General features: G+C 41.9%; 1 protein-coding gene across 1 annotated transcript in view; it reads right to left on the bottom strand.

The window, feature by feature from the left end:
• bin3 (bridging integrator 3) overlaps nucleotides 1–17,379 on the bottom strand; it is a 39,666-nt gene that overhangs the window by 9,220 nt on the left and 13,067 nt on the right. The window contains exons 4-6 of the mRNA XM_032517045.1: nucleotides 11,944–12,005; nucleotides 9,682–9,818; nucleotides 3,418–3,458 (exon numbers count right to left, since the gene is read on the bottom strand). Coding sequence (XP_032372936.1) covers nucleotides 3,418–3,458; nucleotides 9,682–9,818; nucleotides 11,944–12,005 — 240 coding nt within the window. The remainder of the gene's footprint in view (nucleotides 1–3,417; nucleotides 3,459–9,681; nucleotides 9,819–11,943; nucleotides 12,006–17,379) is intronic.

Below are 17,379 nucleotides of genomic sequence, written 5' to 3'. Positions count from 1 at the left end.
CACAGAGCTCAGCTCAGCCCAGCCCCACGGCCCACGCTCTACCGCTATTTATAAAATACCACTTTGGCCCAGTTTATGGCAGGGGTGGATGCCGATCCTCAAGTCTACGATCTGCTCCAGTGTACACATACTTCAAGTGCCAAGGGATTATGCAACTGCCCTCTAGGCATGACTGCTCTCCAACACTATTGGCTGATGACAATGCAGCGCCGAACCGACACAGACGACACAAACGGCCGATTTTGTTCTCACCAGCGCACTTCACCTGATAGCACGGTGCAATATCCTCATTACACATCACAATAGCGTGCAGTTTGTGTGCTCTAAAGTGGGACAACACTGCCGGCAACTACTGTGTTTCAGCACACCGAGACTTGAGGGCCGCTGCTCTCCTGAGCTGAAGGAGGCGGAAGAGCCAGACACAAAGCCAATTGCTTGTTAACCCATTCCTGTCCTTTCCATGCTGGATGCTGATTTCTCACTGCTACATTGATGGCGCTCTGTGGCCAGTGACTCAGCGGCGTCAAAGGTTCCCACACAGAAAAATGCAGCAGTGGCCTTGGTTATATGTGACTGCACTTTCTTTGATAGTAGTGATGAATGGGGTTGCAATTAACGATTATTTTCATTGTCAACAATTTCCCCAAATAATTGCTTAGTTGTTTGAGCTATAAAATGTCTGAAAATGGTCAAAAACACCAATCAGTGTTTCCTGAAGACCAAGATGAAGTCCTCCAATGTCTTGTTTGGTCCATAATTCAAACACATTCAGTTTACTGTCACAGAGGAGAGAAGAAACTAGAATATGTTTAGATTTTGGAAGCTGAAATCAGAGAAGTTTGACTTTATTTTCATAAATACTCAATTCAAACTGATTAGTCGATTATCGCTAAATAGTTGACAACTACTATATAATATTTTTGCAGCTCTTGTGATGATAGCTACTGGACATTTCCCTCGATGTCCTGGCATTGACTGGACAACTACCGGTCAGCCGGTTACGTCTGCATTTGCGGTCCACCTCGTCTGGTTAAAGGCTGCGCGGGGGCCAAGGTCACACCGCTGTCCATGTGACAGGTCAGGGTGTGGTGAACAGGCTGGATGGAAATAGCATCTGGACCAGAGTGTGTTTATGAGCAGCTGCCAATCCACAGACAGGCCAGTCTGACCCGAAGGCCAAGCCCAAGTCTGGTCTAGACACCCTCAGTCTGGGAGGCTGGCTGTCCCTTTTTTGACTATCACCGTCACATAACTCACTACTGCAAAAGAAACCACAAAAACCACTAAAGCTATGGGAAATAGAATTGTTTATGTGTCAAATACCACCTCCAAAGTGTCACGGCTGCAGATAAAGACTGAAGAGTCTCAGACAAGGTTATATCACGTGGCTAGTTTTGTTAAAATATGCTCATTGTGAATGTAAAATAACTACCAGCAGTTGTAAAAGATTTAGGAGCAGTGGGCCATGGGACTTTATAAAAGGGTGACGTGCATGCCAGCAGAACCTTCTTTTCTTTCTCAGCAGAAGGAGAGTTTGATCTGCTGCAACTTGTCTTGTGCTTTGTTTATCAAAAACTCAAACACACAGACAGCCTGGATACATGATATACCAGATAAAAAAAAAAGAAAGACAGACAACCTCATAGCAAACATCCTGGGTACAAAACTAAACTTTGATTACAAAAATTCAACAACAAAATGTGATCAATCACTTCCCCTTGTAAAAAAACTGCTCCAGCTCCAGGCCTTACAACCTGCTCCAGGGGCCGACTGAGACCTCTGACTGAGAGGGCCGGTCTAGTCACATCTAAACCCGGGGCAGAGGTCTCAAAACAGGCTTGACTTCTGTCTCTCCCAAAAGAGCAACGGAGCAGATAGGGCTAGGTTAGGAGGCCTAGATAACACAAATTCCTCCATGCCCACGCACTCCCCTCCCCTCACATAAACACGGTGATGTCACTCAGTGATCCCGCTGAGTGGACCAAACACACGTCTGGGCCTGAGAGATAGAAAGGGAAGAGCTGGGGGCGGAGAGCTGCCTCTTTATCGTTTGTTTATTAAGTATACAAAGTATTAAGAATGCCAACATTTTAAATAGCAAAAGCACACGGACACACACTTCAAGGTCTTCCATTAACGTTAACATTCTCCTTTTCAACTGGTCGCTAAATCTCTTTGTGATGACACAATATTCATTAGGGATGGACTAATGGAATCTTAATGGAAGCTTTAAAGTGTGGTAGCCTTTTGTGTCTCAGTTTTCTAAAGAAGACGCCTTGATAAACTAATAACTAGTATTGCTTTAAAAAAGGGGAAACAAGTTAATAAAGAGGCCAGTTTAGCTTGGCTTCTAAACTCATTTATGAACTTACTTCCCCTGCTCTATTTCGGATTTTGTAAATGTCTTACTTTATGGTCTAAAATCAGCACCCCCTCCAAAATCTGGGTTGGTGTGTACGTATGTTTTGTGTGAGTGTGTGCACTGTCCTGAGACAGTTCTCCTCCTAAACCAATCCACGGCTCTGGGCCCAGGAAGCTGGGCCCTTTGCCATATTCTGAGCCTGCCCACACGTCCGCCTGCCGCCCACCAGGAAGAGGAAATTAGAACCATTCCATCCTGTCATTGCTCCGCCATCAGAGCACACGTGGAAGAAGGGGAGAGAGAGAGAGAGAGAGAGAGAGAGAGAGAGAGAGAGAGAGAGACACACACACACACACACACACACACACACACACACACACACACACACACACACACACACACACACACACACACACACACACACACACACCTAGCCTATTCATGTTTTACCAATGTGAAGAAAAATAACAAACAAGCTTCTGTAAATCAACAGAAACAAATACACAGCATATGTATAATCTCCTGGGAGGAGCCAAGAGGAGGAAGCAAAACCTTAACAAGCGCTCCGGAAGAAGAGTGGGATAGTCCAACCACTCCCTTCAGTACCTCTGCTTTGCATGTGAGTGTGTGTGTGTGTGTGTGTGTGTGTGTGTGTGTGTGTTTGAAACCGTGAGGCTTTAGGAATGGAATAGCACTCACCGCCTGCTCGAATGGGGGCGAGTATTAGGAATGAAAACCAAATAAACTTTCTTCCAGACACACCACCACCACAGCACCACCACCACTCACTCCCTAGTTCTTTTTTGCAGTCTGTGCTACTACACTTCAGACCACTTCCTGACATCAGGTCCAGGGTCTACACAAACTTACCTAAATTTCCTTCAGAGTAGTACTTATAATACAACTTATAATGCATCCAAATTCACTTTATGGCCTTGCTCCCAACAAATGTTAAACTTATCAGCAAAACTATTTGACCTTGGTCTGATATAGAGATATTTAAAGCCAACCCTTTAAAACATAGCAGAGTACGTAAAATCAAGTTGGACACTTACTTTTTCAGAGGGTCGATGACAGTTTTCTGTATCTGGTTGACCTGTAATAAAAAAAATTAAAAAAAACTGTTAACATAAGGAATAAGAACCTCTACTGTATATTAAGGGAAGAGACATTACAACATTGTTATTCGCTGTCGGATTGAGTTTCGTCAAAATTAAAGTCGGAACAAAACAGCATCTACGTCTCTTGCTCATTAGCTGCAAAGCAATGCCACTGCACAAACATCAACAATTGTGTAAATTTCAAACAGAGCACTCAAGAAAGGGGAGGGCGAGGGGGGGCTTGCAAAGAAACTTTCGTGACGTTGACTCTTTTATTGTACACAAGCCTGGAGGAGAAACCCCTGAATATTCATTGGGCTCGCGATACAAAAGGATGGAACTGTCAGGGGACGGACATGAAAGCAAAGCCCAACTGATTTCAAATCCTGTGGAGGGTGGGCTGCCTTACAAGATGAAAGTTCTTTGCAAACAAACATTTTAACAATAACAGTTTATATTTTCCTGCATTCTCCTTCTGTTTGCCAGAACCGACAGGGGAGGGAAGGAGGGGAAGGGGGGTGTTAAATGGAAGTAAACGAACATCTCATCTTGAGGCCTCCAGCCCCGGCACCAAGTCTCATCGACATAAGTTGGCGCACAATTAATAAAGTTTCCAGCGTCATTTACATTGCAGATTCAAACCGATTGCTACTACGAGATCTGCGAGCGTGACAGAATGTTAAGTCAACCAGGCAATCGAGTCAAGTGAAGAGTAAATGTTAAGAACAGTGAAGGAGGATTTAAAAGCAGCGGGATGTGAGATGTGACAGCTACATGGGAACAGTGAGCAGCTCCACTAATCATATGTTCACTTGCTATTGGAAGGACAGTCAATCACACAACAACAACGAGGCGAGTTTGCAGTTGTGCTCTGTAAAAATGCCCTGACCATCTATGAGAACATACAGCAACACTCGCTGCTTCACACAGGCAGATTTCCAAGTACAAAATGGTTGATTGTGGTTTGAGGGAAAACAGAGAACCAATAACAAATAAGTGCATGGGAATTCGCATTTTCTTTGTTTTACATATTCACACCATCCCCCCCCTCCCTGACTTGAGCTGCGCCGCAGCCTCTAAGGTGAGAGCATGCAGCGAGGAGGGAGAACAACAGCGGCAGATTTGCTTAAGCATGCAGGTGCCCTCTACCCTCTGCCCCTTCCCACAGAGGGGGGGGGGGCATAGCTATTCCTTGGAGGCCCTGCGGAGCCTGAGGCCGACGCTCAAGCAGTAGTCTCCATCAGTGAGTCACAGGGCAGAGGCCATCCCGGCACACAGGCCTCCCAAAAATACACACAGATCGCAGAGGAAATCAATATCCCACCAAACGGAGCATCCTCTACTGCGCTGCCGCCATCTACACTGGGGCTCAGCTTCGGCAGCAGTGTGCCGGCGGGGCTGTGCGCCCTCCTAAGCCCCAGAAATAAACACACAGACCTGGGCCACTGCTGCCTTCATTATCGCTGCACGTTTTATCTGCTGGCTCTCTCACTTGCGGGCCCCGCGGCAGAACATCTCGTCTCAACACGGAGAAGAGCAAAGGGTGGATGCTTTTGAGTCTGTTTTGCAGGAGCAATAGGGTTTGCTGTTGGTGCCGTCAGAATCAACAGTCAGCTTGAAGGGAGAAGCTCGAGTAGTGTTCCAGTGAGCTGTGCTGGTTTTTAAACACCTAGCAAACCTGGGGTGATATTCCACATTGCACGCTGACCAAAAACAGTGCCCACAATCACTATTTTGCCTTCAGCTCACTTTCAGCCACACAGCCCATGCCCAAACCTGGAACTGAACATTGTGTTAAGGCAAGGATTTTTATTTAGTAAGACTGAAAGAAGGGCAGAGAAAATCAGGTGTGACCTAGCTGTCAAAATCCACTCTGGATGAAAGTGTGTTAAAAAAAAAAAACACACAACCACATCGATACAGTTGGTGACTGTTGTCCTCCACAAGTGAAAAACTGTGCTGGGATCAAAGTGCCAAGCTGAATCAATGTCAAACTGGAAAATTACACACCATGGAGCCAGAAGTATACACTTTAAAGACAAGTTGTTTCTTTTGTTACTAGAAAGTACTTAAAATGTCAAAATACTAGGGATTCTTATTTGGATTATTTTTTTATTTTTTTACTGACAGCCGACCCTCGTTAACCTATAATTAACCGTTAACCGACAAGCAGGCAACGGAGTCCCAATTCACTTGTCCAGGATGCTCAGACGTACTTTCCGCACTCAGCGTCCGCATACAACTACGGACTTGTGCCGGTCCCACAGCCACGATGTTTGGTGCATTGTCGTGGACACATGCAGCCACTTTCCTGGAACCGCTTGGGTGTCTGCGTGACCAGTGAATGTCCTCAGCTGTCTGCGATCGTTTGTCCGAGCCTGTCTACACGGCATTCACCTGGGAGGTAGTCAGCTGTGTCTGCCTGTCTAGGACGGCCGATTTAACATGCCAGTCCTCATCGATATAGTGGCATGTGTCATGTAGTTCTCCACTGTGAGCGCCGTCCAGCAGAGAGGAAACTTTGCACTAGGAAGTTGACTAGCAATAGACATAGATTCTATAGCCTATTTTTCTTTCACAATGCAAAATATTTTTTTATCTACCTAACTACCTATTTAATAATATTTATTGTAACTGTTTAACTGATTGTATTAATTATTAACATCACTAGAACTACAAAATCTCATTAAAAAGAGGGATGACAGAGACTTGAGGGTGCTGAGGAGAGCCGGCACAGATAAAAGGTTATAGTTTTAGCCTAAATGAAGATGGGAAGCAGTGAAACTTTGATGCTAAAAGATCTTCAAACTTTGGTCTTAAAATGATGTGGAAGGAAAGAGGTGGACTTAAAGTTCCCAACATCACTTAACCAATGATAGTCAAGTGTGCGTGGCTGGTGAAAGATGGTCTTCAGATCCCTATTCAAAGACAGTAAAAATGGAGGGAAGAAAGCAAATTTGATATTGTATAAAATCTGAAGAATGTAGAAGTTACTCAGTACTAAAAGCAGTCAAGCTGGCAGGAGTGCTCTCCTGGGCACCGGACCAAGCCAAGTCCTGGAACATACGCACCCCGGGTCACAAACCCACACACTCAGTCCAACACACATTCTACTTTGTCTAGTCACTCAAAATGGCTCCCGTAAAATTTGATGAGCTGTGAAGAAAGTCGGTCTGAAAGACTGGTATGTTATAGCTGAAGAAGAAGGGAAAGAAACAAAAGTGACTGCCACAGCATAGTTGCTTTCTTTGTGAAAATGTAATTTTCTGTCAGAAAAAGAAAGTTCTCGACATGACATCAATGTACTTTGTGATGACATTTATTCTCCAACTCATGCTACTAAAAATCACAATATGTTTCCAAATAGATGCACATAGTTTTAAAGAGGGTTTGGGTTGTAGCATGGACTACTAGCACTGCTTCCCTCCCTCACATATCTTGGAGAACAGCGTTTATTTTTACAAAGAAAATTTAGTCCAGTTTATGAGGTTTTGCAGAAAATATAAATCATGTCCTCTCAACCCGATATGTACAAAACCAGATGGTGTGCTGTTCACGAGATACTATATTACAACTTTACCATGGAATAAAAAGAATTAACCACTTTTTTAAAGAAAGAAATTCATTTTCTCCACCTTGTTAGATCATTGTTGTGGAGTTATGAAATCATTCTGCTACACAACTAAATGTGAAAAGAAGGGAATATTTTGAAGGCAACAAAAAGAACACCTAACAGCAGGGCAATGAGTCAAGAAAACACAGATGGAAAAAAAAGTCAATCGGTATATGCCTTAGTGTGATCTCCTGTATTTTTTCCTCTTTAAAAGTCTACCCTTCGCAGTGTAGTGCCTTGAGGATGCACACATGCAGTGCCACTGTGATTCACATTATAAATACCTGTGGCGATGAAACTAATCAAAAAACCTGAAGTGCACCCAGCAAATAATCTGAAGAGGCCTGAACGCCAAAGAAGTACAGATGTGAGAGAGCGAGGCTACAGTATGCTGCATCGCTTACAGTGCTGGAAAGAAATGTCTGCCTTTCTACGGTTGCCCCTTAGGACAAAACATACAAGAGCAAAAAGCACAAAGATTACAGGAAACACTCCAAATCAACAAATAGCATAGGTAAAAAAATAAAAAATGGTGTTCCTTTATCTAGTGATAACAAACAAACATGCAATGCTGCAGGTAGGTGTGTAAATCACAAGCATGTTTCATCAAAATACAATATTACATCGACTCTTTGGACAAAGACAACAAAGTCTGCCACGATACAAATTTGATTTGATTAAAATTCAGGAGCCTGTGGTCAATATGAGACAAGAACAATTTAAAATATAGCAACCAGCGGCGATTTGCGGGTTCAAACCTTTTTTCTCAATAGCGACTTCAAAGTAATTTCATACATGTGTGAGGTCATTGTGTAGTCATTTCCCGTTTCCTGTCAAGTTTGGTGTTGATTAGACAAACAGTGGACTTTGTTCAAAATGCCTACAACTGATTAGTCAAAAACATTAATTTTCTATGCAGAGTGATATGTAGCTCTGTCCAGCTCACGGCAATTTGAGAAAAGCAGATGACCAACACAAAAACAATTTCTACTAAAGCCGCAAGCTGCGATTCCAAGCTCAAACCTTGATGTGCGTCATTCCGCGTCCAGTTATTGTGCATTTAAAGGGCCACCTAGTGGTCCATTTGATGAGACTTGCAGTGTATGTGTGAGGTCATTATGGAGACATTTCCGTTTTTGTGTTGATTGGACAAACATTTAGTCATTTAAAGCCCAATTTGCGCTACATCACCTGCAGTTTGTTTGCATTCATAGCGCCTCCTGGTGTTCAATTTGAATGAAACTTTCAGGGCGTGGTTCAGGTACTTATGAGGACACATCCTGAGAGATTTATGATGATTGGACAATGAATATGTGATTTATAGTAAAATGTGTGTAATGCCACTCACCTATCTTGTGCTTGTAGCGCCCCCCCCTAGCGGCGTATGTATATAAAACTGTCTGGGTCCGTCTGTCCCAACTAACGTTACGGTTCGGAGCCGCGACGCTGGAAACGTAAAACTAATCTACAACAGAAGTCTGTGTCTGATCTAACGTCATTTCCACTGATTTAATTGTTCTTGGACACACAGAGTTTGTTGCTAGTGCGCGTGACGTGCAGGTCTGATCCACTTATCAAACTAACGAGCTAACGAGCTGGCCCCGCTAGTCGACCACAACCTGAAATTCAGAGGAAGCGACATGCAGTCACTGTCATTCACGTTAGCCTGGATTGATTATTATATGACTACAATGGTGCCATAGTCAACCAGCGTATTTCTACCTAATTTCCCTCCAAAACCACTTCAGAAGAGTAACGTTAGTCACAGCGCTTACTCGCTTTGGTGTTTGTAAAGCATCAAAGTTCAACACAGAATGGTTCACACTAGAAAAGTTTCTTTTTCCATTTTTATCTTCTATGTAGATGCAATCCCCTACAAATCACCCCAGTAGTCAAGAATGATTTATTATTTCCAAATAGAGCTATTTATGTCACCTTTTAAAAATTGATTTTTCTATTTTTATATTGCAATATATATCACTGGGGGAAAAAATGTTGCAATGTAAGATTTTTTCCAATATCGTGCAGGCCTAGTATTAATAATAATAATAAATGAATGAAGCTGATTACAGTTGCTCGTCTCCACGAAGGAGGAAACAATTAACCGTTTCCTGTAACCTTTCAAGACTACATTGTATAAACCATTGATGTAAAAAAAAACAATACAAGACTTGTTCACCATGTAAGCCGTGATCAGAGTTACTCCTATGATTTTTTTCCTGTTGAGAAAAGGCTTTTACATTGTAGGAGTTATTTTAGAAACCAGTGAGTCACAAATGCATCAATCGCACAGCTTATAACCAGTAGCTTGAGCTTATAGAGGATGATGCCACAGATGCTTTTCAAAAACAGCAGAAGGAAAGACATACGGATAGTTTTTAGTCCGCAGGCTGCACAATATTGACTAATATGAAAACACGAATTTTCTACAAAAACTTGTCTAGTTTCATACTTAGTGTCTAATGAAACACATTTCCTCCGATACCAATCTATTGGTATCTGTGCCAATGGCAAGCGCAGAGAAAACATAGCAGTAAAGCAGAGCAAAAGAGTTAGACGACACACTAAACGTTAAAAGGGTGAAAGGCTGTGGGAATGGGTCTGACCTTCTCCTGGTTGAAGGAGTCCATCCTTCTCATGGATGTATCTAAAGCGGTCATGGACTCCAGGAAGGCCTGGTCCTGCTCACACAGCGGGTTACTCAGCAGGTCTGCAGAAATCTTCACAGCTGCTTTGGACATGGCTGACGGACACAAACACAATGCAGAGGATAGTGTTAAAACAGAGTTAAAGACTTTGTCATGTAGACAACAGCCAATACAAATGGCTACTGACAATCTAATCCAATTCAATGCCAGATTGCTTGGATTTTTCTTCAATTTTTTGTGTATTAAGCTCAACACATGTATCCAAATTTAGCAAAATCCCTGCAGTTGTGGTCTTGGTTGGTCTTGAAATAAAAATCCTGAGTCCTCTTTTGAATCCTGAGTCCTCTCTTGAAACCAATACCGATCTTGAGTACTACAACACTGCTGCCAGTTTATAATGTTTATACCTTCCCCACTGTGTATTTTCCCCTTAAAAACATGCTACCGCGTGTGTAGTCATGGGACTCCTCAGACACGTCCAGTCTGCGGCATGGAAGCAGCATCGAGGAGAACTCAAACATGTCAACTAAGCAACAGGAGCAGCTGATGCCAAAGAAAGACGCAACGTCTGTCGTTATAACACATTTTTGTTTCATTAAAGACGACAAAAAGTGGTAAATTAAGCCCGCAAAAGGTGACAGAGCCTGCTAGAAAATTATCGTTCACTGATCATAATCAAGGTAAAATCTTCAATTAATAATTATGTTAATTTTAGGTCATATTGTCCAGCCCTAGCTTTAGGGATTTTTTCAATGTATGTGTTTGATTTTGGTCGGATCTTCAAAAGTGAGCTTTTGGAAAGAACTTAACAGCAAAGTGGCCCAGTGCTGCCCCCTTATTGTAAAAGCAAAGGGGTTGGTGGGGCTGGCTGCCGTGTTGAATATTTACTGGAGCTTCAGGAATCTTTAAAATGTTTCTACACTGACAGCCACAATTACTGTTAATCTGCACTCATGCCACTTTGTTTAGACACAGAGCATGCATTAGATTATGACTTCACAGTCAAAGTAAATGAGCTTCACTGAGGAGATACAAGCTGACAGAAGAGGCTGTGGTGAAAAATAGGCTTTGTGGATATCTGGAACAATCGGTCTCTTTTCACACTCCCTCGGGATTCTCTCAGGACCAATTTCCAACCAATCAATTATCATTGTGTGGCGTTTTGGCGTTTCTGCATCTCTCTCTCTCTCTCTCTCTCCCTCCCTCTCTCTCTCTCTCCCTCCCCCCATTTGACAGGTAACAATGTGCTTGATTTGGCCTTTCCTGTTATGACTGACAGACGTGTTTATTACAGGGTCACGAAAACCAAATGGTGACCTGAGGGTAGTGGTTTAATTATGAGCGTTAGTAAAGTGCATTTAAGTGAAGATCAAGTCCTTTGTAAATCCCCTGGGGCTAAAACAACATGAACAACCCCCCAGTATGAAAATCACAGCTATCCCCGCAACGTTCTTTGCCTTCTGTTACTTAGTCAAATCCAAACTGTGAACAGGAGCAAGCCTTAAAAAGATATTATCATCCCTCGCCAGCTAATTGGAAGTGAGTTTAATAGAGCTCTGCATATCACCACCCTTGACTTGATAAATGACAGTTAATGCAGAGAGCAGAGTATTAAATGTAGTGCTGACATGCAGAGTCCAGTTCTTTGTTTAGTAGCAGTTGGTGGAAAACGGGACCTGTGCAACAGATGGAATCCATTAACGATAATGAGGGCCTGACAGCTATGACACTTTGATGATGCAGACATCCATATTCCAGAGCACAAAGGAGAGGAAATGAAGAAGCCTCTCACGCCTCCATCCGTCCCCGCTCCTCCACCCCCACAACTGACTACTTACCACAGGCCACGTCTACTGCTGCCTCCCAAATACACAACTCCAAAACCAACAAATAAGCAAATAAAAAAAAAAAAGTCAAGTAAACATGGTTTCTGTGGCCGACAAATGCTTGAATAAATGAAGGCAGAGAGGGTAGACAAATTGAGCCCTACACTGATAAATCACACGCACACTTTGATAGCCTGGGAAATCCTATAAAAGATTAAGGCGAAGGCCCGCACTCTCGTCTCATTTGTCAAGTCGTTGAACTGATACACTTCCAAACAAACCAAGACAACCAAAGCGTCTTTCTAGCCGAGAAAAACCTGCCAAGCAACATCAAGTATGTGGGTGAACAAGTGAAGATCACTAGGCGGTAACACGCATTGGTGGCAGAACACACCTAAATCAGCCTCGGTGCTTTTCTTCATGTCCTTGTGAAGCTTTTTCGTCTGATCCTCCAGCCTGTAAGACAACAAGGAATGATTATCAGCCAGCTTCTGGTCTAGGAATACAGTCAACAACGGGTGAGTTGGAGACCAAACAGGAAACAATGACAAACGTGACACAAATGGTACCGTTTCCCTACACATACTGTACATATATCATAATTAATCTTAATATATGTATATTTCAAAAACTATTTGATCCTGTCAAGATGTGTTGAAATGGACAATAACATCCAACCCAAAAATCTAGAAAAGGAAATGAGTACATAAAAAACATGGTTCAAGAAGGAATTACACATTTCATTGATTCCACATAAAATGTTATTGTAATATCCGTTAGCTAATTAATAATACAGGGAATCCTTCTTGTGTCTGTCAACTACATTTCCCCTCAAAAGCATTAATGTCTTCAATCATTCCACTGCACATATTCCATTGATGGGTGTTAAAAATGGCAATTACCAGACTATGGAGGCTGCAAAACACACGCCATTCATTATATCAATTAAGGCAAACGAGGGGTTTAGAATCTCCCCTGAGACTGCTGTCACATCACTTCGCCTGGTTTGATGAAAACAGGAACATGGTGGTTTCATTTCCATCTCTGCTTTGAGGGATTATTTTAACAAAGAAGACAATAGCTGTGTAATCCCATAGGATTTCTGGTGGGGGCACTATGGCCACTGATGTAATGTAAGGACATTGGTAACCCACATTCGGCCCAAAAAACAGCAAAAAAAAAGAAAAAGAAAAAACAGCAGCAGAAACATTTGTGGTATTAGCCCATGTCAGATTGCATTTGTACCTGCTTTGATTTTAGATGTGACCTGTATCTGTATGTGAATTTAAATTATACATTTGTTTGTTGCGTTAACAAAAGGCAAGTAAACTGTGGGTGGATGCAGGGGTTGGGGCAGGGGCGTCCAACTCAATTTCACAAAGGGCCACACTGTAAAAAATTAGGGGCATCAGGGGCCAGACATGTAGAGTTTATTGACATGTCATTTACTTAGAAAAGAAATAATACATTTGAGTATATTACTGCATCTCTCATAAGGCCTTTTTTTTTTAACATACAATTTTTGTCCACATATAGCCCCCCCCCCCAAAAAAAAGAAATGTTGGGAAAAAAGTCCCTTAGATTATTTAGCAAAACAATGAATTCCAATTACATTTTCAAAAGTAGGCCTGAATATGCAAACTTGTTGGTTGTGTGGGGATTTCTGAGTCTCAAACTGCAAACGTGCATCATTCAAAGCCGAATTTGGCAGATTTACCTACCTAGGCAGGCCAATAATTATGCTGAACTTAAATTGATTTGGGAGCCGGATCAAAATTTGCAATGGGCCGGATTTGGCCAGCGGGCCTGGAGTTTGACAGCTGATGAGAGAAGATAAGATGAGATAAACCTTTATTCTCCTATAGGAGAAATTTGCCTTGAGATCAAAAATGGTGACGCATTGCACATAAATACAACAAACATACAGTAAATATCTGTATGGTCTGAGGGTAAGTAAAAATCATTTATTATTTCCCATCATAACTCGTCCTCTAAATGCTTTTGTTTGTCTTGACGTGTTTTAGGATTTTGCGCTGAATCGCCACAGACCAGATGGAGGTTGTTCCAAAAATGTCATTTGCAGTAAATGATGTAACTTCATCTCTTATTGTTCACACCACAGGGGGAAAAACATTCTGTCAGAACAATCTCCACAGTAACTTCTTGTAATTCTCGCCAATAAGATGTAACTGGGTCTCATAAGCCATATCAGTCTTTCGCTAAAGCAATCAATGTAAACTCTTACATTCCAGATATTTAGAAATAGACATTTCTAATTGCAGGAAAAGCTTCTCACATCATGGTCGATATTATTAGCAATACTTCCGACAGGATTTAATCAGTATCTGAGAATTACTGACTGCTTCCTGTTTCTGTGGCATAGGGTCAGTACATTTAGTAGTATAGTAGTATATATTTATTTCTGTTTGGTAAAGAACATTTAAAGAGGATTTAAGAGCTGACCAGAACAGGAATATTTCCACGCAGCTTTTATATAACCGTTCAGTTTTGAGTCCTACCTGCAGCTAAAAAACTGCTTCTGACATGGTTGAAAAAACAAAAACATCTGGAAATACTGCTATGTGGTCAGTTCTTATCATTTCGGTCTTTGTGATGGCAGCAAGTACAATCAGCTGGGACGTCATACTACGTTACGCAACGTTGTTTTGAATGCAATTCTGAATGCCAGCAAATGCCATGCAAAATGAACTCAAACTAAAATAGTCTTGTAAACTGGCTGACACAGTTAACACTTGAAAGCAATGAAAGGAGACTAATATGGAATGAGACGAATCACAGTATAACAGCAAAGCACCGCCAGTTATGGACGTAACGATGCATTCTGTATTGATTAAACATCGATTCAAATGTGTCAAGATTACAACCGGTTGAGATGATAAAAAAAAAAAAAAAAAAAAAAAAAATCCAAGTTTTAAACGGCCTAAGTCATATTCTTCTTTTGATTTCACTACGTGTTCTTGGTTTATTTAATTTAAGAGATTTTTTTCTATTTCTTTTTAACTTATTTTGATGTGGGATTTGTTTATTACTTTTTTGTTTTATTAAAGATAAAATACAATTTCAGTTGCGCTTTTGATAAGAGGACACATCTACTGTTTTACACACTTACAGAACTTTGTTCCTTATTTGTCACAAACTTAGTAGATTGTAGTGAAATTCTCTAAGTATTAGGAGCAGTTACATCCGGGGAGCAACTTGAGGTTCAGTGTCTTGCTCAGGGACATGTGGCCGGAAAAGCCTGGGATTGATCCACCAACCTTGAGGTTACGGGGCGACCTGTCCACCTCCGAGCCACAAGCCACCCAGGGTTTTTGTTTGTTTGCACAGATTATAGGAATATAGGAATATCTGTCAGTCGAAATCCTGAGAAAAGTATTTCGTTGCATCGAATCGTGAGTCGAGTTGAGTGAATTATTGCATCACTACTCCCAGTCGTGGAGATCGGGTTGCGGGACGGTGGGTGAAAGCTTCTCACTTTGTAAACAAACTAGCATGCCATGAATCTAATGCCTGCACACTCAACATGTGTCCTTGTAGTGCGTGTCTGTGCATATGAGATTCATGTTCAGTAGTACCTCCTACTGTAAAAGTGTGTTGCACAATACTGTTGCGTGTTTCCTACTCTGTCAGCACCACTGATAGTAAGAGAGCCTTTCTGGAGGAGCGCCAGGAGAGCCTGGCGTCTCTTTCCAAAAGGTGCTAACAGAGCAGCTGCTGCTCCTTGCCCCTGTGCAGCCAATCATCTAGCCACATAGCCTGTTAACAACTGGGAAGACACTATTGCAGTTTATGGGGCTTTCACACACAAAACCCTTAGCATGACACTAGATGATGAACAGGCATTTAAGCAAGCTTGAGCATTTACACTAGATTCATTTTGGGTAAATACCTGGTCAGGCACTGACCTTCCCACACAAACGAAGTAAGGCAATGCAGTTAAGCTAATTAGCATTCAAGCTGCTAAAGGAAGTGAGGCTTTTATGTAGTGATTGCGTGTTTTGGTTGTGTGTGTGTGCACGTGCCCAGAGCTAGACAAATAAATAACCTGAGCAAATTTGGGGGATATTTGCCGACTTCCGATAAATTGTAAAAATGGTTCTGTCATTTAGGAAAATTTTTAAAAAGTGAATCTGTCACAAATATGTTTGATTTTCTTTGTGCAACATTTAGCTGACTTCATCTTTTGCTCTCATTAGTTTTTACAAATTTAAGGGTTCTCAGAAATGTCTAGATATAATGGGCTAACGTACACGCATTGTATCCCACACAAAGCGCAGTAAAAAGTCCCATAAGATCAATGGGTGGAAAGACGAGCCCGATTGGTCTACCTGTCTCTGGTGGCCGGTCTTACACACATACTTTAGTTTGATTGACACATTTTAATCCTGACGGCTGGGAATTTTCACGTCGGACAAAAGCGCCGCTGTAAACGTGTGTATCCCTTCAAGTCAAAATATTTGCAAAAAGGAACTCACTCAACTTGTGGTCTTAAAGGGTAACTATCGTTTTTCGTCCCTAATTTCCTATGTTTTTGTGTTTAAGTGACTGATGGGAACAACAATCTTGACATTGGTCCAGTATTAAGTGAGATTGCTGCAGTTGGCGGCGGCGAAACAAACTGCAATGTAAGTTAATAGGGTGATTGTCCAGTTTGTACTTACCTTCACAAAAGTGACTGTTCTGCCGCTGACAAGCTCAGATTAAGATGGTGTCAGACAACATTGTGTCTGAAAATGTTGTCAGACACAATGTTGTCTGACAATAAAGTGTCAGGCAACATTGTGGAAAGAATCCCTTCAGAGATAGACCTTTAAAACCTCTTTGAGACCTTTCTGTTTAACCAGAAACAGTTCTGAAGTTGCTAGTGCTACTACCCCCCAGCAGACTCGATTTAAAAAAGCAATATTTTTAGCAAAGGTTGTTTTTCCCATCAGTCACTTGAAAATAGAGCCAAGGTTGAAAAAAAAACAGTAGTTTCCCTCTAAGTCTTTTACTTCTCCCTGTCGTCCTGGCTAAAGACCCTCCCCTCAACATTTTCTGAACATTATTAGGAAGGATGGTGGTTTGATTCCTGGCCCTCAGTGTCCTTAGCCCCAAATCACTCCTGATGCCTGATGAGCAGGTAGCCTCTTTTACAGCGGCCTCGACCAAAGTGTACGAATGTGTGTGAATGGTCAATTGTTCCTTATCCTAGCTAAACGTGCTTTCAGTAGAACTAGACTAGAAAAGCGCTTTATTTAAATACAGTCCATTTACATTCATAGGTACACTTTTGGAACTCACGTTGATGTCTGCTTGGCTCTGGAAACCAGCTCTTTATGTATAGAATTTGCGGGAAAAATTCAAGTGTCGTGAATAAGACCAGGTTATGTTATAATTTCACCCTGAAGTTACAAAATGGCAGAATGTAAGACTATTTTGGTCGTTGATTTCATACACTTTCTATAAGAAATAAAAATGCATCTTGTGCCAGTTTAGGGGCTCTTTACTGAAAAAGATTGATTGATTGATTGATTGAGATTCAATATCATTAATTCAACAAAATACCAAGTCGGATTACACAAATATTTTGTCAGGCAGACAGAACTCAAAAACAGGAATCCATGGTGCAGCCTACAAAGTATTCTTAGGTCCCAGATGCCCCACAGTGTGTTGATATGGATCTCTAGGGCGGAGAAGCTCAAAGTTTGTACATGCCTGCTGCTCTGACTCATCTATAAGGTCTATTGGCACCACACCTTCCTGATAATGGGCCCTCCTACTCAACAAAACCTGAGAGGAAAATGGTGCTCCCACTCATTCTGCAGGG

The sequence above is a fragment of the Etheostoma spectabile genome, chromosome 5 (genome assembly GCF_008692095.1).
Source record: "Etheostoma spectabile isolate EspeVRDwgs_2016 chromosome 5, UIUC_Espe_1.0, whole genome shotgun sequence".
NCBI classification, from domain to species: domain Eukaryota; kingdom Metazoa; phylum Chordata; class Actinopteri; order Perciformes; family Percidae; genus Etheostoma; species Etheostoma spectabile.
Note: the sequence above shows the minus strand (reverse complement) of the source record. Positions and strands in the feature narration are given on the sequence as shown.